At 31.0% G+C, this 23,061-nt stretch overlaps 1 protein-coding gene across 1 annotated transcript in view; it reads left to right on the top strand.

Moving 5' to 3' along the window:
• The window catches only part of LOC134727680 (synergin gamma-like), a 28,879-nt gene extending 7,411 nt beyond the window's left edge, over positions 1 to 21,468 (top strand). The window contains exons 4-19 of the mRNA XM_063592061.1: positions 949 to 1,022; positions 1,650 to 1,828; positions 2,488 to 2,679; positions 3,104 to 3,298; positions 4,341 to 4,476; positions 5,582 to 5,744; positions 6,167 to 6,641; positions 7,008 to 7,092; positions 8,123 to 8,232; positions 8,641 to 8,709; positions 11,582 to 13,330; positions 13,796 to 13,878; positions 15,568 to 15,718; positions 16,871 to 16,927; positions 17,520 to 17,611; positions 19,386 to 21,468. Coding sequence (XP_063448131.1) covers positions 949 to 1,022; positions 1,650 to 1,828; positions 2,488 to 2,679; positions 3,104 to 3,298; positions 4,341 to 4,476; positions 5,582 to 5,744; positions 6,167 to 6,641; positions 7,008 to 7,092; positions 8,123 to 8,232; positions 8,641 to 8,709; positions 11,582 to 13,330; positions 13,796 to 13,878; positions 15,568 to 15,718; positions 16,871 to 16,927; positions 17,520 to 17,611; positions 19,386 to 19,628 — 4,053 coding nt within the window. The 3' untranslated portion in view covers positions 19,629 to 21,468. The remainder of the gene's footprint in view (positions 1 to 948; positions 1,023 to 1,649; positions 1,829 to 2,487; positions 2,680 to 3,103; positions 3,299 to 4,340; positions 4,477 to 5,581; positions 5,745 to 6,166; positions 6,642 to 7,007; positions 7,093 to 8,122; positions 8,233 to 8,640; positions 8,710 to 11,581; positions 13,331 to 13,795; positions 13,879 to 15,567; positions 15,719 to 16,870; positions 16,928 to 17,519; positions 17,612 to 19,385) is intronic.
• Positions 21,469 to 23,061: the final 1,593 nt, after the last annotated feature.

Raw genomic sequence — 23,061 nt, 5'->3', positions numbered from 1 at the left:
TTAATCGACCAAATTTTTCCCACAAAAGGGGGGGCCCCCCTGGATCCACTTTGACATCATTTATCAGATATAGGGTATTGCCTGTATCAGTGCACTTATTAACATTCATCGAGCCTCTTAGTGATCGTCATTGTGCAGGATAAACTAGAAATAATGTTTGTTCCGTATGTACTTAATTACAATATCAAGGCTGATTGTCAATTATGAGAATTCAATTTGTCGAATAATTCATGCATTATAGCATCATGGTTTTCCAACCACTTGCTCAACATGGGAACGGATGCCCATAAACACACAAATGATGTTCACTAAAACCAAAGATTTTGATGGAAATGCATCAAACTCGAAAGTTGTCCGTTGATTTGATGCAAATTTTAGTCTTAAAACTATTTTACAAGTCTTATTAATCAAACTGATCATCACTAGTATAAAAACACACATCAAAAACCAGAAAATGAGGAAGAATGCTAGTGACATGTTTGCATGTATATACATGATAGAATAGGCAGTTTGAAAATAATATAGAGATACAATAATGCCTTACCACAGAGGAATCAAGCTGAAACTTCAAGGTTTTTATTGTTTTTTTGCATGCCTTAGTGTGATTGCTGGACTAAATTCTGACAGTTTGATTTCTTACCAGATTTATTTTTATTGATATTACTCCATGTCTTTGTTTTTCAATCCATAGTTGTGGTGTGATTGTCAGATTGCAAACAATTCCACACAAGTTGGTGCTAGGGGCTGTCTTAAACCTGTAGCAAAATGAGAGTTTGATTGCTCCGTGTTGAAGGGGTTACTCTGTGACTTTGAGCAGAACAACAAGAAAATCATGGTTTTTTTTTGCCTTTTGTGTTTTTTGTTGTGCAAATATACTGACTGTATAATGAAGGGATACCCAATATCCTTTCTTTTCTATTTTATTTGATCATACATTTGAATTTTCAGATGGGGATGAGAGGACCTGGTATGGCCCCACCTCCTTACAGACCAACAGCTTTAGGGCAGCAATACAGGGCAAAGTAAGTATTTTGTTGAAGGAAAGAGACTGATGGTACATAATTATATAGTTACAGACTTTTAAGTTATTTTTAATATTATGTTAAATTTTGAAAGAAAATATTCATCTTTTGATAATCTAATTCCTCCTATAGGAGTTTGGGCAACCATCTTGTTCTTTTGTTTGTTAAAAATATAGATTTGTTACACATTTCTCCAGGCCTGCTGAAAAACATGTCTTCACATTTGTCAAAAGGCTTTTTACTGTGATGAGTTTAAATGTCAGTGTTATTTTTGGATCTGTGAGACACAAACTTCCTGTTTGCTAATACTTTAAGTATTTTGATATATATTTTAAATGGACTTTGAATTATCACTCAATTCGCCTAATTCATCAGAATCTATTGCATTCTAAAATGTACACCAAAATGTTGTGATTGGTTTAAAACATTCTATACAACAATGTACAATGGAAATTCAACCAATTATTTTCATTTTGGTGTACAAACAATAAGAATACCAATAATCCTTTAGATTCTGAAAAGGCAAATTCTCCATTATGTTTTAGGTTAGAATAGAGATAGGAGAATGTGTCAAAAAGAAAGACTTCATGTGCAACTTTATATTTTCTTGAATTATTATTTTTTCAGTAATCTTCCAAGACAACCCATGTCACCAGAGAGTATGAAGAAAATGGAGAAGGAAAAGTTTTATTTAGAACAAAAACAGAAGCTGAAGCAGTTTCATACACAGTCTGTTGATGCGAACAAATTGATAGAAAACATGTTTGGTAAAACAGAGAAACAAAAAGTCAAACAGAACATTCACGGTTTGTTTAGAAGTGCACTGCATCTAAAAATTCTATTGAAATTAATACTACTTAATTTATTAACTGGTTTTATGAGCTGAAACTTCTCCTAAACTGCAAAACTTTATAAGATTATGTTGTATGGCATTTGTCTGTAAAATATTTTCAGATTTTAATTAATTCTTAGTTGTATTTTTTTTATTTTTTTTTATTTTTTTTTAAGAGCTTGTATTTACTCTTTAATACTGTAATGATACAAATAAGAAAACATGGTATGATTGCAAATGAGACAACTCCCTTCCTGAGACCAAAAGTTGAAATGATGTAGAGATTAGTAGCTATAGTTTGGATTTTGAACAATGTGCAAAACTAATACTTATAACAAGCTATGATTTGTAATCTTTCAGAATCAAGTCCATGAAAAAATGGAAGAAATCAATCGAACTTTCTTCTTTCAAATTTACAATAACTACACCTTATAGTTTTACACAATTCCTATATTTCATAACATTAACAATTGACCTTCATTGAATTTTCAGTTACAAAACATGTATGTATTTCACAGTAATGTAATGTAATGTAATGAAGAAAAGGCAAGACCATTTTCTATTCTGTTTCATTTCCTTCAAGTCAACAGAAAAGTGTTTTCTTCTAACTTTCACTATATACATTTTTTTTAGCTTCTGAAGAAGATTTTAGTGACAGTTTTGGTGATTTTATTGGTGGACCATCTGCAAGTATGCCCACTCAACCAGAACCAGTTCAGCCTCCAAAGGAAGAAGTTGTAATTACTGATGACCAGCCCACAGTGGAAACAAATGGTAACCAGTCACCAAGGGGAGTTAATCAGCAACAAAAGGTTGAAAAGAAAGGTATTTAATGATTGACTCTGGAAGAATAATAAAAGAGTTTTCAAAATATGAAATTAAACTTGAAGAGACATTGTAAACATACCAGAATTACTTTTATTGTGTTGTCCATTAGGCAGCAACTTAAATTTAAGTCCAAATTGATTTCAAATAAAAAAAAAGTTTTATAATATTTATGGTCTGCCACTTACAGTAAAACAAACACAAAACAGAGTAAAATATATGAAAATAGTTATCTTTAATTTAACATGTTTTCATACAAAATATTGGCTTTGAATGAAGTTTATAAAAATGCTTTGACATAGAAACATTGCATTTAAGTAGGAAAATATATGAGTGTACCTTAAACTACTAGTCAAATAAAAAGATTCGTTGATGTGCTGTAGAAGGCATATAACCATACAAATTTGATATTTATAAATTTCAGTTGATATAAATACGATGATGATGGAATGTTCTGATCTGACAGCCCCAGTCAAGGCTAAAACTTTCCATAAACCAACTCTGAAGGAAGTTAACCCATCACATCATGGTCATACAGCAACACAACATGAAAGTAAACAGGCTAAACAATGGAAACAGATGAAAATGGAAGATTTAGGAGACATGTTTGTTGTAGAAGGTATGGTCAAATATATTATATAAAAAAACTTAGTCCAACACAAAATATGTTAAATCACAATTTTTTTATTTGTTATCTTCAAATGTATAAAAATATAACCAATGATGTCAAATAAGGAGATATGGTAACATTGCTGATGAGACAACTATCCACCAATTCCAAATGATATATATTTATTTAACTAGAGGGCACCATATGGCCTTCAACAAAGAACAAGACCCATTTAGTATGATCAGCTTTAAAACCTATACCTTCAAATTACAAGAATGTTGAATAAATATTTTTTTTTATCAATTCTGTTGTATATTTTGACAGAATTAGATCAGAAAACAGTGCACAAAGCACTGCATGACTACAGAATCTTAAAGATAAAATAATATGAACTCTACCAAAAATTTAGGTCTAAAAGGGGAGGGTCTCTGTTGTGCTGGAAGGATAAGTAATTGCTTTTCTGTTGGCACCTGTTGTATTGCTCCTTCTATTTTAATTGAATCACTAGATAACTCTTTTTATGGCCCCGCAACGAAGTTTTCGGTGCCATATAGTTTTACCCTTGTCCGAAATTCGGAAATTCTGTCTTTTCGAAATTCCATCATTCCGAAATTCTGTCATTCCGCAACAAACCATTATACAGAGTTTTTTTCTAAACGCCTTTAGATATTTGGCTGAGTTTTGGTTTGTGAGTTCACCATGATGAGTTACAGATCAAGTTTAAGTTTCGTTCCGCTCCAATAATTTTTTCTGAAATTACAGGCTTTGGACTTTGATAAGTTGTTGAAAATAACAGTTATACAGACTTTTTTTCTAAACAGTTTCAGATATTGGGCTGATTTTTTGTATGTGAGTTACTCATGATGAATTACAGATCAAGATAAAGTTTTGTTCCTTTCCATTGATTTTTGCCCAAATTAAGGGTTTACAACTTTGAAAATTGTTGAAAATCACAGTTATATATACAAGTTATATCACAGAGAAAAAAGGATTTATTTATATCATGCTATGTTTTCAAGGTTGTTGTATTTTTTATTTCTGTTTATGCCAGGACCAGCAATGATACCAGAAGAGCAGACACCTGATAAGACAACACCTGATAAGAAAGATTTAGGACTACCTCACTGGTGTAAAGATGAGACAAAGATACCCGAGCTATATAAACATGTACTGGAGGCCAGTGTTGTGTAAGATTTTTATGATTTTTTTTCACAGAAAGTTTGATGGCTGTACTGTACCAGGATGAATTTTCAGAAGGGAGATAGGGATTGAGAGGCACTTCTGTTTAAGTGTTAGGGTTGGCTATTATTTTAAAGGATAGATTTAACAATTTCAAATAGAATCATAATTGAATGCATAAAAAGTGCCTCATTACCTTCAACTGTCAACTTTGAGTTTGTGAGTTGGACCTCCACTATTTGTGACGCGGGATTGACGATTTTATGTAAGCGTGACACATAAAAGTAAAATTATTGTGGCGTGAAAACGGGAAATGAGGTCTTGCAGGACCTGGGAAATGACAAAAAAAGGAGAATTGCTTACATACACAGTGTAAGTGGGATACAGGAGTCTGACATAACAATAAGTGTGATCCGGGATTGGAACCCCCCAGTGAGACCCCCTTGGTGAGCAGTTTTTCACTCAGAAATGCCAGTTTTCCTGCCAAAGAATGTGATGTTCTCACAGGATACTCAAGCTCTTTCTACCAATAAAATTTCTCTGCCATGTTATAGCCAAGGTTGATGAAGTGGTACTTAACACCAACAAACAAATAAACAGATAAAAGCTTTGCATGCTTATAGTCTATTGAAAATAAAAGATATCAAAAGTATATTTAATTCAAATCAATGGATATTTGATATTCACAAAAAGTAGCAAAATTGTCATTGGTAAGACGAATGTGTTTGCCAAATATTCAATACACACCATTTTATTGTGTTCCCTATGGCATGTATGCTTAGAGTCAATAAAGACCTGAAAATACAATTTTATCAAATCAAATCAAATCAAATATTTTATTGTCATATAAACTTTACAGTTTGTGACCAACATATATTAACACAATAAACACAATAAACATATATACATACATATTAAACATACAAAATATGAACGGCATTAAAATTTATAACAACAAACAAGTTGTTAAGAGTCCCCTGCCCTCAGTTCTAATGACTTTTTCAAGAAGGATCCTAACTTATTTGTTTGTAAAGGCGATGATGGATTTAGTAAGTAATGAATTTTATCACAAGTTACTTTTGTAAAATAAATTTTACTTTCGTTTATTTACAGTGAAGATTTAATACAGACAGACCGTTTATATCCTATTCTTATACTGAGTGGTTTACCTAAGGAGGTTCTAGGTCAGATCTGGTCAATGAGTAATAAAATGACCCCTGGTCAGCTGATCAAAGAAGAGTTGTATCTAATCCTAGGATTTATTTTTCTGGCACAGGTAAGACATGTTGCATGAATATCTATTTAGTTTCTATAGCATATAGTGCAAAAAGTGGTACCAGTAATTGAGTAAGATCTCTTGATAATATTTAACTGATAAATGGACTTTGTTTTTTGGCATTTAAAGGGCATTAGCTGGAAAATTTATGCCCAATAAATTTCCAAACTTACAAATTTGATTTGATAAGTACTAAAATTTTATCAAAACTACAAAGTTTATAGAAAACAAAACACAATATTTGGAATCATGATGTAAAATCAACATTTCATTTGTTTTTCTCACTGAACGACATCGAAAAAAAACTATTGAGTAAACTTGAAATGCAATATTTAAATTTTGCAAATTTTAGAAATTCTAAAATGAATGCCATGTGGTCCCCAAATGTCTCTTGTGCCTTAAACTTGTTTTTATTTTTACAGAACCAGCAACTACTTAGTATTGAGTTACTGCATAGGATACCTCATGCTCCCAGTCCATTCTTAGCCCCACCTCAGCATTCTAGTCAACCCAACCAATTCAGTCCATCTCCTGCTCCACTAAATAATCAACTTACCACCAGTCAGACGTCAAATGCTCAACCATGCCAGCCAGCAGGGATACCATTAGGTGTAAATACAGTAATCAGTCAGATACCACCAATATCAACAGTAACTTCATCTGGGCAGACGACAGTCGGCATGACAACTAGTGGTAGTCAGGGGCAGATAACTCCTATTCCTAGTCTACCCGGACCTATAGCTGGTCCCAACACGGATAGTTGGCATTCACATAATATAGGGGCTCCAGTAATTAGCCAGGGAGCTGCTGTTAATCAGACAACAATTGGCAGTAATCTCAGCATGGGTGAGGACGATGACTTTGCTGATTTTCAAGAGGCTCCAAAAATAACAAATGGTGAGTTTTTAAAACACTTTGAAAAAAAGTATAGTCTTATACACAAGCTTTGATGGTAAAATTATATCATCTCCAGTCTTTTATAATAATCACCTTTTTCTGACTTGTGAACAAATGCTTACTGTAAATTCAGAAATTATTGCAATCATTTATTATTGTTTTTTTAATATATGTGTAAAAGATGCATAATAGGTCCTCTTGTCCGTTGGTACATATGGATGTTATAACAAATATGAATTGTTGATATGCGAAATTTCTTCTATGGAAAAAGATAAATATTTAGTAATGTGACCTGAAATATTGATTTTAATATTTGATTAATATTTAAACAAAATAACTGATACAGTGTATATAATTCATTTTAAGAAATTGCTAAAGTGAAAATTACCAAACCAATTGCAGCCAAAGAAAAGAAAGTGAAACCTGTGTCTGCTAAAGAAGACAAGAAGGAGTGAGTTATAGATCCATGGATTTGGAATGACATTATTTGAATAGAGCTATTTCTCTTGGTTGTCTTTTTTGTAGAGATGAAAGGGGTTTTACTATCTGATAAGAGATCTTTACTAGATTAAAGCAAGTAATTATAAGCAGTGCTAAACAAGATACAAATTGTTTGGAAAACTCTTTTTCAAAAGTCTAACTGTCATGATATCAAGTTGAATTTTTGCTGATTTATGATTTATATGCACACTTAATAAACACCTCCAGAATGTGACAAAGGAGAAGTAACTCTTGCTCAAGTTTGGTCTTTTGAAACAACCTTATATCATGTCTTTTAAACTATAAATAGTTGAGTTAAGTTTGCATCATGATTTCTTTTTAGGGAAGTTATCTAAAAATAGTTGAATGCACATGTGCTCATGTAGGAAATTTAGATATCAGAATGTCATTTCAGATATTGTTTTGAATTATACAAAAGAGTTATTTTCAGGAAAATTGATTTATGAATTATAATTTATTCTGAAAATTAATTTCTGGGTTAGCAGCCTATTTGTTAGGTAAATGATGTGTTGTTTGCATCTATAGGAAAGCAACTATTTAATCTAGACGTCACCATACAGTATTCAGCAATAATAAAGATTTGTAGAAAAAATGAAGTATAAAAATAAATCTAAAAAATATATCTAAAAAAGAGTTGGAAAAATAACACAAGTTGAAGAAAAACAACCATACCATGGCAAACAACCAAACATGAACGAAAAAGACTAGCAAGTCTTTAAAAACTAAAGTCAGAGCAACACAAAACCCATCAAATTACAAGTGTGATCACCGATGCTTCAAAAGGGTATACAGATTCTGCTCCACAATTGGCAGTATAAGAAGTATAGTTTGTAATATAAAAAACTGTTTTATTTTTTTTTTTAATTTCGAACAACTTTCTTAAACATTCACTTTATTTTTTACATGTACATTTTTTCTTTATGTATGAACACTTACAATTTTTTACTATATTTTAACTTGCACTTTTTTTTCTAATACAGTTACCTTTATTCTGTACCACTGCCAGATGATGACCTTCCTGAGCACCAGCTCTCTACAGAACAACATTACTCTAATGTCAGTAACTTCTTTGGAAGTGATGATTCCTCAGGTAATTCGCAAGTTATAAATTGAGCATCTTTTTCTATTGTAATTTCCTGTTGATATTTAAATTCATTTGAAAATTTTTGCTTTTCCCTTTTTGTTATATGTTTTTGCTTTTTTCTAGATTTTAACCCCCTTAAAGAAAGAAAAGGTAAACAGAGAAAATCTTACTCTAAAAATTCAAATATAAGGATGTATACTGGCTGAATAGCCAACTTAAAATCAGTACATGTAATTTTGATAAATTTTAACCCCCCAGAAAGAAGTAAAAAATGTAACAATGAAAATCTTACTCAAAAACCTGAAATATAAGGATTTGTACTAGCAGAATAGCTGAGTTAAATTCAGTAATTACACAGCAAAAGAATACTATAAACTTGTAAATAATATGTATATGTTTTATAAACTCTGACAGAATGCGTTACTGACAAATGCTCCGACACAGTTTCAGCAGTTCCCAAGAAAGTTCTAAGCCAAACTAAAGGTAGTACTGATGCTAAAACCCTGCATGATTTTGGGATCTAGTCTGATTTTCTTTTTATAGATGTGTATCTTATCTACTAAAACTTTTTGTGGTGGAAATTGTATAATTACTTAATATAATTTTAATACTCACTTTGAAACTGAAATGACATATTGAATCATTTTTCTACCAAATGTCCAGTAGTACACTTATTCTAGAATGATATTCTTCTTTCACTTTGTTAACAAAGCCATGTTCTTTTTCTTGAAAAATATTTATGTACACATTCTTGACTTTGCAACATCAAATGTCTTTTGAACAAGGTCTTGAATCAAAATTGTATTTTTTGTGTAAGTTGCATTGATCACTTTATATTAAAACTTGTTCAATCGTTTTAAAAAACAAAAATGTATTTCTATATGTGTTATTACTCTTTAAATTGTGAAACTTGTTTTTATAAAGAAGAATTTGATCTTTTTCAAATAAAAATTCTGAATTTTTCTGATAAAATGAAAATAATTCTGTCATGCTCTATTCTCGTTTTAACATGGAAAGCATAATAACTCAATATTTCACATCTTGTTCCCTCTCAGTTTTTAAAAGGTATTAACATATATAATATAATCAGAATGGAAATAATGAATGTGTCAAAGAGACAACAAACAACCTGACCGATTGCCAAAAAACAGCAAAAGGCCCCAAATGAGTCTTCAACACAGGGTAAAAAAATCAACACACTGGGAGGCGGCTTGAGCTGGCCATTAATAAACAAAGTGTGTACTAGTTCAGTGAAAATGGACATCACACTATAACACTCCAAAACATATACCTACTCATGTTAAAATGAGCATACACATGATATCAAAGAATAATTTCTTAAACAGATTCAGGTGGATAAGAAAATAAAAATATTTGGTAAAAAATGAAAATCTATAATGCAATAATAAATTTCTTTTACTAAGTTAAAATGAGGTTTTATGTTGTTGTTTGTTTGTTTTTTTTTTTTTTTTTTACATATATCTTGATTGTTTTGTGCATGTGAACCATTAAGGAAATCAGACTTATCCCAGCCTCCTATCAATGCCTATGGTCCCTTTATACCGCAATGTCTAATAATGCCTTGATTTAAATAGATAAAGAAAAAGTATTGGGGTGACTGACATTGTTTGCTGCTGTTTTTTGTCAATTGATACAAGTTTTTTCCTTTAAAACATTTTATCATTTTTCATGAATTGTTTTTTCTAAATATTTTTGATTGGTTCACACTAATTTTTCCCAAAGATGATTTAAATTTTTAATATCAGTCAAATCAACATATAGTTATTTATTTTAAGGTAGAACTAAACTTTTAGACTTGATTGGAAAAGGTTTGATAATTTAATGTCCATTGTGTATTTACGAAATAAAAGGATAAGTCTACAAGCAAAGGAAGGGACATGTTAATAGACAAATTGTGTTGAAGCTTTATGAAATGATGATAAACAAAACAAAGCCTTTTACAATTTTGCCTTCATGAATGCTATGTTTGCTTGAAAAATATAATACCCAGCTTTAAATGACATCTTTACAGTTGGTTGAAGAAGTTGCTGATGACAAAATAAACAAAACAATCTGAATGCCAGGTTGAGAATTTGAAGAAAAAATGGAAAAGCTTTAAACATTAACTTAAGGAAATTCATTGAATATTAAGAATAATATTTGATGAATACTTTTAATACCATTTTTATAGTATTTTTGGGGTCCATCAAGCTTTGGCAAAAGAACTTTAAACCTTTAGCATTGGTTTTATTATTAGAATTTTATATGATTTATGAACAGTTTAACATGATATTTGATATGCATTGCATTGTTTAAAAGTTTTATCTGTATATTGTTTATGGCAAGCAGTAATATAATGCAAAGCAGTACACAAGACCGCTTGCACAAAACCCTGATTATTTAACCATTTTTATCAATTTTCTTGATAGTGGTCAATAATGTTGCAAACCCTTTTCAAATATTATTTTCAATCTTGAAATGATTTATGATGATCAATGTAAAACCTGAATTGCTGTTTCACACTTCAAGTTGAAAATTTTACTGACCATATTTTAAAAGATTTTTTTAATAATCACATGGAGATGCAGGGTAGTCCTCAATGAGTAGATTGTGATGGAAAAATGGTCATACTGAAAGATAAAAGAAAAAAATTTAAGAAAAAAGGAAGTTATAATTTGTTCTTATGTGATTTTCCTTATTAACCATCACTACAATAGACTGACTGTATATTGAATTTTAAAGATATTTTGCTTCTATTCCTCTTCAGTAGGTAATGCATGATCAGAACACACCTTTGTAGAACTAATTACTCAGTTCTAATAAGCATTTAGTAGTCACTAGTGTATTTAAATGTAATTTTTTATGATATATATTTTTTTTTTAAATTTTATTCTTTGATTACTTAATAAATAGTCCCCCCCAAAAAAGAAGAGCCGTCTGGCACAGCTTGTCAGTCCAGTAAAAAGCAGGCCTTACAGTGACCTATAGTTGTTAATCTCTGTGTCATGTTGGTCTTTTGTGGATAGCTGTCTCATTGGCAATCATACCATATTTTCTTTTTTATATTGTTATTCATATCACATTAACTGCCTGCATAAAACTTGTGATATACCTGTTACAACTATTACCTGTTAATATAAGCTTTATTAATTTTAATCAGATTGGATCACTATCATGTATGTAAATACTGTGAAACAAACATCAAAACAAAGCAAATTATACAAAGAAAGAAAAAAAATGCCACTTGTCTAGCATACATGGAGGACATTACATGTAAATAGAAGTAAATGCCAGGATAAAACATTATTATGCTTTAATTCAAAGTTTAAAAGAGAATCCACCTTTTTACTTGTAGGGGCCTCAACACCAAACAGTATGGATGATGATTTTGATGATTTTAAATCTGCAGGCAGACCTAGTGACAGTAGTCAGTTTACATCATCAGAACAGTCGGAGAATGAAGACTTCAAAGTTTTAGAGTCTTACCTGGACGACTTTAGTAATAAAAAGAAGGATGTTGAAAAACAGGAGAGTCCATTGCATAAGCCGATATCAAAAACTACAAATTTACCACCAACAGCATATAACAACAGTGTTAAACCTATACCAGCTATCAAAAGTCTTTGGCCTAAACCAGACGACAAGAAAAAAGCAACACCCACCCCAAAGGCTGTTACGTTAACTAAAACAACTACATTTTCACCACAGTCATCAGATTCTGAGTTTGCTGACTTTCAGCAGGCTCCTCAGGTTGTTCCCAAGGATGATAATTTGTCAGCTTCTAAAAGTGCTACTGACCTTATTGGAGATGAGGACAAGTATGCAGCATTTAGGTCATTGGAGACAATAGATACATCTGGTCCGTCTATTTTTGGTACTGAGCAGGATGATGAAGGCAATGAGGCTGAGGATGAAGGAGAATGGGCAGATTTTCAAAGTACAGAAACAATTGTTGCAGGTGATCAGAGTTTGTCAGATAATTTGTTTGATTCCGCAGCAAATTCAGATTCAAATAATGATTGGTCAGGTTTCAGTGGTTCAGCAGGTCAACAACTGGAAGGAGATTTGATAAATAATCCAGCAGTGAATATAACAGCCAATGATGATTGGTCAAATTTCTCAACAGCAAATCAGAAAAGTGAAGGTGATGATTGGGCAGATTTTCAAGGGCCTTCTAAAAATAGTGTTGACAGTACATTAACAGTGACATCATCCATGGATGAAACACCTGCACCAATAATTTCTGTAAGTCAGTCAGACTTGGTCACTGTGAAAAAGAAGAATTTACAACATAATGAAATCTTGGGACTTTTTAAACCCAGAGATGACCCATCTGTTTTGACTTCATATAAACTTCCAGACATATCTCAAGATGATAGTGAAGGCACAGCTAAACAGGACAAATCAGGATATCTTGAAACATCCATAGACCATCCAGCACCTTTTCAACAAAACTTTCCCACTGCAAAGGTAGACAATAACCCACCACAAAACATTCCAAAGTTATCCGTTGATGATGATGATGACCTTTTCAGAGTTCCGCCACCCATGGATGAGGGCGTAGATGATGAAGATGAATATGGTGATTTTAGTCGAGGATATGACATTGATGATGTTACACACACACCTCCCCAACAATTGCAAGAAAAGAAGAAAATTTACTCCATGTACGGCATGGAATTCACAACACAGTCCAAATCTACGATTGAGAAAACTCACAAAAAAACAGACTCTGATTCCTCAAATCAATTTAATTTTGCCACTGACAGTTTACAATTTGACACTAAATTAAACAAAGGACTTAAACAAGAGGATACAAACTCAGTTTCAAGTTTAGAACTGCCATTTTCTAAAAACATTCTTAATGTGAAGGACAGTGACTCAGTGTCTATTTCCAGCAATGAATTTGCTGCAGATTTCCCTCAAATAAAGAGTTTACCAGACTCCAAATCTATTGACAGTTTAGATTTGAAGATTTCTGAACCAAAGTCTGGTGAAAGTAAATCTGCTGATAGTTCTGACATGGAAGAGAAATCAGAAAATGATGAACAGAAAGAAGAAATGGATGCAGAAAAAGTTACAGAAGAAATAACTAGCAAACCAGGTAATATGAAGCACAACTGATTCTTAGTTGCTCCTGAGTAAGGGAGACAATTTGATAATTTTTTTTATCTTTCTTTTTAAAAAGACTGATATGAGTTTGATATTCTTTTGATACATGTAGTATGACTGTTAAACTTATCTGATTTCTTCAACCCATTGGGACAACCTACTTTATATTAAAATACACTATAGAAAATCACAAAATTTTAAAATCATGAATCACAAGTGCTGTGGAGTATGCATAAATTAGGCAGTACCAGTTCTATTCTAGATGGTATTCTAGCTATTAAAAGTTTAAAACACAAACACTTCTTTCAGTCTAAATTCCCTCTTCCCTGTTTTGCTGTGAACTAAGGTACTTAGTTATTGCTTGGCATTTAAAGCTCTAACACTTTGATGTAAGATCCTGACATAAAATGCTTTTGGAATATTCAAAACCACCATTTCAAATTTTTAATCATTTCAGATGTAACTAGTTTTGGAGGACCTACCACTACGCCTGTTCCATTGTTTGGAGACAGATACAGTGGCATTATAGGGGACATAACAGTAAGTGTACAGTGGAACCTTCAATTATAGCTGTGCTGAAAATCTCCATTGAAAGTTCATGATCTAAAAAGGTCGGCTTTTTAGTTCTAGTTTTTATACCCCCACTTTAAAAAAGGGGGGTATACTGTTTTACCTCTGTCTATCCTTCTGTCAGTCTGTAGGTCCATCCGTCCCATGAATATTTTTTGTCACATTTTTCTCAGGAACTACGAAAATTTCTGAAATTTGGTTTCAGGGTTTATCTAAGTCAGCTATACCGTGTGATGCACTTTCAGATTGATCACTTGACAACTTCCTGTTTACCGAACACTTGTATGATTTTACACATGATAACCAAGTTGAAAATTTTCGTCACATTTTTCTCAGGAACTACAATACAAGGATTTCTGAAATTTGTTTCAGGATTTATATAAGTAAGCTATACTGTGTGAAGCGTTTTCAGATTCATCACTTGACAACTTCCTATTTACCGAACACTTGCATATTTTTACACTATTTATATTATCCACTTGCGGCGGGGGTAACATCAGTGAGCAGTAGCTCGCAGTTTCACTTGTTTTCTATTTGTTTCCATTGTAAAATTATCAACATTTCTCTTGTCCTCGAGTGACATGTTGTCAATCTTGCTTGATTGCTAATGTTGGTACCAAATTTTATGGTTTGAGACATGATTTGTGGATGATTCATTTAATGGGTTTGCCACAGTTTCCATAACAGGAAATTGGATGTTTGTACTTTGTGAAATGCTTAGATTTGTGGTTCACGTATAACTACAAAATTCACAACAAATTTGCACCCCATGAATGAAAATGGAACCAGAGTACATACAGTATGCATATGGTCATATGAATTCTAAATTAGAAATTATATAATATCTGAAAAAAAGGAAAAAAAATCACACGCAACTCACACATACTTAACAAGCCTTAAAAAAACATGAGTTTAAAGGTTATAATGAAATGTCAGTAAATAAAAATACATACATTTATTCTGACTTAAATAATCAACATAACCTTGTACATCTGTATTTCCCATTTAAAGTCATAAGAAACCTCAAATAAAAAAAAAATAATGCATAAGTTTTTTTTATAACTCAATGGATAGTTTTCATTATAAAACTTATGTACATATACTTTTCTTCTGAAGAAAATTCTTTAATTTATTCATATTTAGAAGAAGTTTACTTTATTTTAATTGCTTCCTTCCAGGAAGCAATTTCCCCAACATATTTTTCCGTAATATGCAAAGTGACCTCAGTGTGACCCATCTTGTAAAAATCCGGTAATCACAATACGCATGGATGTCCTTAAAATAAACTATTATCTTAATTTAGCTGTTAAACACGTGCTCGATTTCCATGCTTTGTTGTTGATTTTTTGTCGATTGTTGACAAACAGGTGACAATCGATTTACTTCGGCTTCAAAACACAAACTTTAATTACCTGCCATATTTTCACAACACTGACCAATTGAAAAAAAAATTGATGATTATACGAAATTTACACGAAAAAAATGATAAATTAATTATTCGTGCACAGAAGACTAAGTTTATAATGTTTGTATGCATTGGTTCAAGAATTGAAAGAAAATTATTTTTCACTGGTCACTCGTTTCTTATGACTTTAAAGCCATTATTGAAGTTATATATATATTATAAATTAATGAGAGATGTGAAAACGTTATTTGCAGGGTTCTGACAAATATGCATATGAATGGCAGAGATGTTTAGAGAATTGTCACAGCAACATTAAAGAAGCTAATAACATATTTAACTCTATCAGCAGTTCTGGTGTCTGTAATGAGGTCATAAGGTCAGATCAAGGAACAGAATATGTACAAGGTAAGTAGGTCATGTATATTACTGTGGATTCATTTATTTTCGTGGGTACCAATTTTCGTGGTTTGAAGAAAACTTACATATTCGTGGATATTCAATTTCGTGGTTTTGGCAAAGTCTACACTTATTCCTTTAGAAAATTTGTTATTCCTTGAATATTTGAATTCATGGTTCTCCTGTACCCATGAAATCCACGAAATTGGTATCCATCGAATATTAATGAATCCACAGTATTCATTTTAAATATGAATAAAAAACTATAATAAGAATGTATATATATAGTCAAAATGCCACATAATTTAGAAAGCATGGCCAAATGTGCTTGCTTCTAAAGGAATCTAGCAAAGGTAGCATTAGCTGTTGTCTGAATTCTGCTACATTGGAGAACAAAATAGAAATAATACAGGTTTTAACATAAAAAATTGAACTGAAATCTGCCGTATTTGTTAGAGGCCAGTAAGTAGTAGCATTGAGACCTTCAGATTTTTTTATATCATTATGATAAATGGACCAGAAAAAGAACAACAAATATTGCATGGAAGATATATACTTTCACAGTTGCATAATGGTTAATTAAGTCTGATATTGCATACAGTATTAAATTGATATTATTGTAGTGCTCATATGACATGTATGACCTCTGGTTCTAGATGTGTTAATATTTTTTAAGTTAATACTAAATTTAAAAGTATGAATAAATATTATGTATGATACAGGGTACATAAAAGAAAATACAATAGACTGCATCAATAACATTAAAGGTACCAATTTTCTTGCACCAGATGCGCATTTCGACAACACATGTCTCTTCAGTGATGCTCGTGACCAAAATATTTGAAATCCAAAGCTTATATAAAAAGATGAAGACATCAACATCAACATCAAACATGATGTCAAACATCAACTTGTAACATATATATATACAACTTACCTAAAAAAACATACTAACAAACACAAAAAATCATTTTTTAAAGATGGTCAGACCAATAACAAAATAAAAAAGTCACATAAATTAAAGCATGGTAAAAAAAAAAGTATTTAAATTCAAAAATAATGTACAAATATATGGCACTGTTATTTTATTGTTATTTTTGAATATAGAAAAATAAAATTCTATGTACATACCTATTGCTTAAACTTTTAATATGATTACAGGTATAGTGGAAATATACAGGATTGTATGTAGAATAACAGTTGCCATGAAGTCAGCAGGTAAGTAAAGGATAGTTAATTGATATAGAGAATATTTTAATAATTTAAATTGATATATATAGATATGAGCTTGTGATAAATTTTTGAAAATCTATAGATTTCCAATAGTAAGCTTAAGACAACTGAAAATAAACATGATTGGTACAAATTTTCATGGATAAAAATTTGTATTTTATTATAGATATTTGATTTCGTGTTTTTACCAAATGTGCAATGAATCCTAACAAGAAAAATAAATGAGTCCATTGTATTTTATTACTAAAAAAAGAAATGCTGAACTATACATTTTGAAATATTGAAACCAACACAAATATCATCTTGTTTAACACTGTTGTTTTAATGTTGTAAGTTTCCTGGTAAAAGTATTTATCATTGACATAACATTATATAAAATGTAATGAGAAATTGACTTTCAAGAATAAATACATGATCATTTAAAGGGAAGTAACTCTTGCAAACTATGTAAACAATTTGTAGGTATTCCAAATTAAAACAGTTTCATCTGATACTACTGGATTTTTCTGTTTTTCTGTCAATCTTGGCTATAGATGGCTTTCTAAATTAACATTAATTTTGTTATATATATTTTCAGCTTTAAGTACTGACAAGCTAGGTCAGGTATTGAAGGATGTTGATCTAGTATGGAACAACCTTGCTGCCTTTTTAGTAGGGGGTAATATTATGGTATGTTTAATCATTTAATTTTTGAAGTGCAATTTTTTTTCAAATTGTATTTAGTTTATAATGTATTTGTGCATACAGTCTGAAACTTTTAGTTTTAGCCATTAAATATATCATTGAAATTGTTATTATCATTGTTATATATTGTTTGTTATAACTAGTAAGATATTTTTAAAAAGGGTTTAGAAAATATCTATGTGTATGAAATAGTTATGTTTTTTCTAACAAGTTTTTTTTTTCACCAAAGGAGCACAACTGAAATGAACATACATGTACATGAATACTGGCATCTTGATTTTTTTAGTTAAGAAAAATTCTGAATAATTTCTGACTGTAAAGACCAAGAACAGCAATAAAAGCACCACACTTTTAACATATACAAAAAAATGAGATATGGTATGATTACCAATGAGAAAATTATCCAACAGGGACCAAAAGACTAAGTTATAGGTTAGCAGATAAAAGTTTGTTTATATAATGCAGTGATCTGGAAGGTTTTTTTCACTATGGGCCCAGGGCCCCTCAAAAATAAATTCAATGGGCCATTTTCAAAAATAATGGGCCATGTTGTCAAATGAGTGGGCCATTCGAATTGACTTCTGTAAAAAAATAAAAAGTATCATTATTTTCTCATGTTTTGGAAAAGAGGTGTTGGTACAAGTTTACCTTTATGATTTTAAATAATATTGTTCCTGTGATTCTGTAATTTCAATGAATATACAATAACTTCTTCCAAAACGGACAATATTAAAGATAAACCCTTATTTACAATGTTTAAACTGTTACTGTTGCCTTGGCTTGTTCATGTTCATGTTTTTTTAACATTAAATTTGGGTCTTCGTCGATACCATACTCATCCCAGACGTTCCGTATTAGAGGACATTTCAGGAACGTCCTCTGCACTTCTTGTATTATTATTATTACTTCATCAAGATGACAAGAATAACAGTAGAGAGTACCATTAATTGATAGAACAAAACAATAATGCGCTGAAGTCATGTTTACAAAATGTCAAAACGAGCCAAAGACCAAAAAATTACAAGGACAGTTAAGCGCCTTTTATGGGGACAAAAACTATATTCATAAAAAGGCTTCAGGGGTTTTCAATCGAAATAATAGCAAGCTAAACTAAATTAAAAGATTATTATTAGAGTTAAATCTCGTCTGTAATAGCCAAATTTCACAAATGTAAAGTTGTTTATAAAAAATTATATCATGAATGATGGTTAATTGCGTTTTTTGGGTTATCAGATAAACCGCATGGTTCTATTATTACCATAGGAAAACACCAGAGACATTAAACCGCATGGTTCTATTAATTTACCATAGGAAAACACCTGAGACGTCCTAAAAATATATAGGTGCTCCTATGATTGGAGGAACATTATACAGTTGTGTACACACACATGGCGGCACGGAACACGATCGGAAAACTATTTGACGATATCTAAACGTTTCGAAACGATGTGAAAAATATCGTGCGCCACGTGGGCGCTTACATTTGTCACTCTATGCGCCATTTCTGGTGAATATGCGCTATAGGCGCAGGGCGCACGTCCTTCCCGATCACTGATAATGTTATGTCAATGAAGTTTCAAATAAAGCAAAAGTAAAAAATATTTAAGGAACTAATCTTTTACTTTAGGCTCCTAAACAACACCTATAAATTAACATGATTTTACATTATTTCACATGTGAATTATCAGTTTTTATTGAGAGAAATCACAGTTTTTCATTGTAAACAAATGTAATCATTATATTTATTTTCTTTTTTTAGCCTGATGACAATGAGTTAAGTTTTAAGAACTGCCTTCTGAAGTCTGATGATGCAGCATCCCAGATGAGATCTTGTGGAGTATGTCTGTTAGACGTGGATGTCAAGAGTAAAGATTTTAACACAGAGGAGGAAGCTTCCAAGTTGACATATGGGGGTAGACAGTATCACGCTACATGTGCTAACTTTTGGGTGAACTGTGTTGATTCAATGTTACCTGCCCTGAAATTACCAGAATTATTATGATGTAAAATTTAATATGTATTTTGTTAAAAAAATTGAATATGATCGAATCCTGCCATTAATGTCATATTAGATTGAGGGTTATTCCATTAAAATAGATGTGATGTGGTAGGAAGGGAAATTCTATTTTTGAATATGGGTCGTGAATCATTCATGGTTGGGTGTCCATTTGATGTATTAGATTTACCCAAAGAAAATATTTTCGTTGTAAGGGGATTTTGGAAGTCCTTTCCTAACCTTCCACACCTATTTAACAAATATGCCCTTAAAAACATGATGCTTACAGACATTTTAAAGGATAATTGACTTCATGAAATTTTGTTTTTCTTCATTTTTTGGCTTTAAGGTGGTACCTTACACAATGACTAAAATTAATTTGACTTGTTTAATTTTTATAAAATTTTGACAAAATATTTACTATGATCCTTTGACAAAAACATAAAAATTTCCAAAAACTTGAACCCATCACTTTCTCAGAGAACTTGGTTGGATATATAGCAGTTTGAAAAACACTAATTTTGATGTTTGAGAAGCTTGATATTTCCTTAACTATCTATACAACTTAATTAAAACGTTAAGCTAATTTTACAGAGTCATCTCCCTATAGTGTTAGGTGCCACCTTAAATTATTATATAATAAGATCTTTTGTAAAAGTTGAAAAGCATTTTTATTGTCATCAGTAAATTTATTTTTTAATTTTTCAAAAAATTAAGTGCAGAAAACAAGATAATCTTTTTCTTAAGAATTATTAGATTGGAATTAATAAAACAATATTTCTTTGAAAAATAGATAATCATGAATTAATGTATGAATTGTGGAAGATATAATCATTAACGTTGAGTTGTACAACAGGTGGTTTATCCTGTATGATATTATAGATATATTTGTTTCCAATAAACTATTTATTTTGTAATGAAGCATTTATTTCATAAAGAAAAATAATCTGTAACACTGTGCCTACTAAGTTAGTTAGTTTTTGTTATTAGGTCAATATTTCAGAATCTTTGGTATCAAAATGTTGAGAACAATAAATTTAATTTATTTAAACTTGTGTCTATGTAACCTACATTTTATTCATGAGTGACTTTTGTAAAGTTATGCTTTTTGTTTCATCTTTTGTCTCTAACTTTATGTTAATCCTAGACATTTTGTTATTGCAGTACTCATTTATGATAGACAACTGATTACCAACACTAAGGTCTCTGTGACTTACATTTTTAAGCATCTGTCTTGCATTAAGTTTGTAAATTGTGTGCCTTTTTGTTAAAATTAATCTATTAATTTTAGGTTATTTGTAACATTCCAATTATTTGTTTTTATAGTTGATGACTATAGTATAATTAACTATTTGCATTAATTAATCGCCAGTTCCTTCTGTTGCTGAGCACATATTTCAATTTAGATGCAGGTTTTATGTACAAAAGGGAACCCATCAAACACTGATATATTAGTTTAGTTTCCATTGGCTCTGATCAACTTAATGACAATTTTTATTTAATATCATTTGATCCTTATGGATTTAGAGCAAATTTCATCTTGATCTAAACGTAAATGGCAAAAAAGAGCTTTGATTAATCAACTAATTCAGTTTTGTAAAAGTACCTGTTAAAAATGATAAATTCTTTCAAGGACAAAACAAAGATTGAAGAGGAAGAGTAAAAACACTTAACCACTATTTATAAGAAAATATCTTTGTATTTAGCAACTGTATAAATGTTCTATTTATTCTATAATTAACTCTATTTTTAGAAGTGGAATGAAACATATTATTTCTGTATTTACCATTATATAAATAACACATAGCTGAGAGGGTGATAGAGCAGATTGGTACCCCGAGAAAACATTGTCAACCGCGGCGAAGCCAAGGTTGACAATACCTTTTCAAGGGGTTCCAATCTGCTCTATCACCCTCTCAGCTATGTGTTATTTAATTTATTATACTGAATGTCCTATAAATTTTGGCTTTTACAGATTAATTTTATTTTAAAAGTATTTTCTAACGTTACGGGTATTAGAAAAAAACAACTTCATTGTTCTTTGAATAATCGATTTCTGATTGGTCTAGACGAGAGGGTAACATTAAAAAAAATTGTCACCCGCTCAGCCATGTGATAGAGTAAATTGACACCCTCGTCTTAGCCAATTAAAATATGGCATTTTAACGTGAAGTATAATAAAATTAATTGTTAAATAACTACAATTTCATACAGAATTTTTTTACGAAGTCATTATTGTAATGTATGTGACAACTTGTAAAAAAGATGGTTACTTTACACTATATATTTTCTTTGTGGTTGTCATGTTAATGATAAATACAGAAAAAGGAAAAAAATAGACAATTCAAATGTAGGATCACAGTTAGATGAGCAGATCTAATTGTATGATGTAAGGATGACTCAATATAGAATAATAGGGAGTTTCGTTTTTGATACTGACTATATCATGTGGAATATCTAGACGAGCCTGTTTTTAGACATATTCCACATGATATAGTCAGTATCAAAAACGAAACTACCTATTATTCTGTTTATCGGTAATTATGACGTCACACAATGTATTGCCTAATATTTTCAGTGATACAGCCAGTACGCTGATACTCGAAAATATTAGGCAGTAAGATCAAGGGGAAAATATACGAATTACTGATAAAACCCTTTATTTAATAGGTTTACAGAGTAGTTACAGAAATATTATTTGTTTAAATGTGTATGTTATTCTCAAATATGAACAGTGCAATATTGTTGTTTTGTAATGTTTGTTAAATTTCCCATCATGTTTTGAAACATTGAAACATAGTAGTTATTAAATTATGGAAAAGAAAACAAGTATACTGCTTTGTTTGTTTCTTTTAACATTTGTAATTTGTCTGTAGGCTTAACTTTGTAGCAATTTGCATAGCCTTGACATGTGTTAAAGAGAGGCGAAAGATACCGAAAGGGACATACACACTCATAAGTTGAAAAAAACCCTGACAATGCCATTTCAAATAGATAAAGATCAAAAGACAATTCTAACATGACATCATTCAAATGCTATGAGTACACACCCGTGGTAAAATATGAATATATTGTTAAGGCTGTTCCTATTGTATTTCCACGTGATATGTTTTTTAAAGAATGAGCTACCAGATGTCATAGAACAACGACGTTATAATTTTACGGGAAAATACACGCTTGTGAAACTGAAAATCATCACAATAAGAAAATGTAAACAAATGATTCTAAAATGTGTTATGATAGCATTTGTATACATATGAGACATATACGTACACTAATCATTTAGATTAATCCAAATTTATCTAAATATGTTATTGTAAATAGTTAAAGCATCATCATTTACTTAGTTTGCTCCTTTATTTAACGTAAATTTAATAGTGAGTTTATTTACGGGAACGGCAAAAAATGCCATCACCTAGAACGCTTCGATCTAAAACAA

Source organism: Mytilus trossulus, chromosome 8, assembly GCF_036588685.1.
Source record: "Mytilus trossulus isolate FHL-02 chromosome 8, PNRI_Mtr1.1.1.hap1, whole genome shotgun sequence".
Classification (NCBI taxonomy): domain Eukaryota; kingdom Metazoa; phylum Mollusca; class Bivalvia; order Mytilida; family Mytilidae; genus Mytilus; species Mytilus trossulus.
The sequence above is the reverse complement of the archived record's forward strand: the minus strand, read 5'-3'. Positions and strand labels throughout refer to the sequence as shown.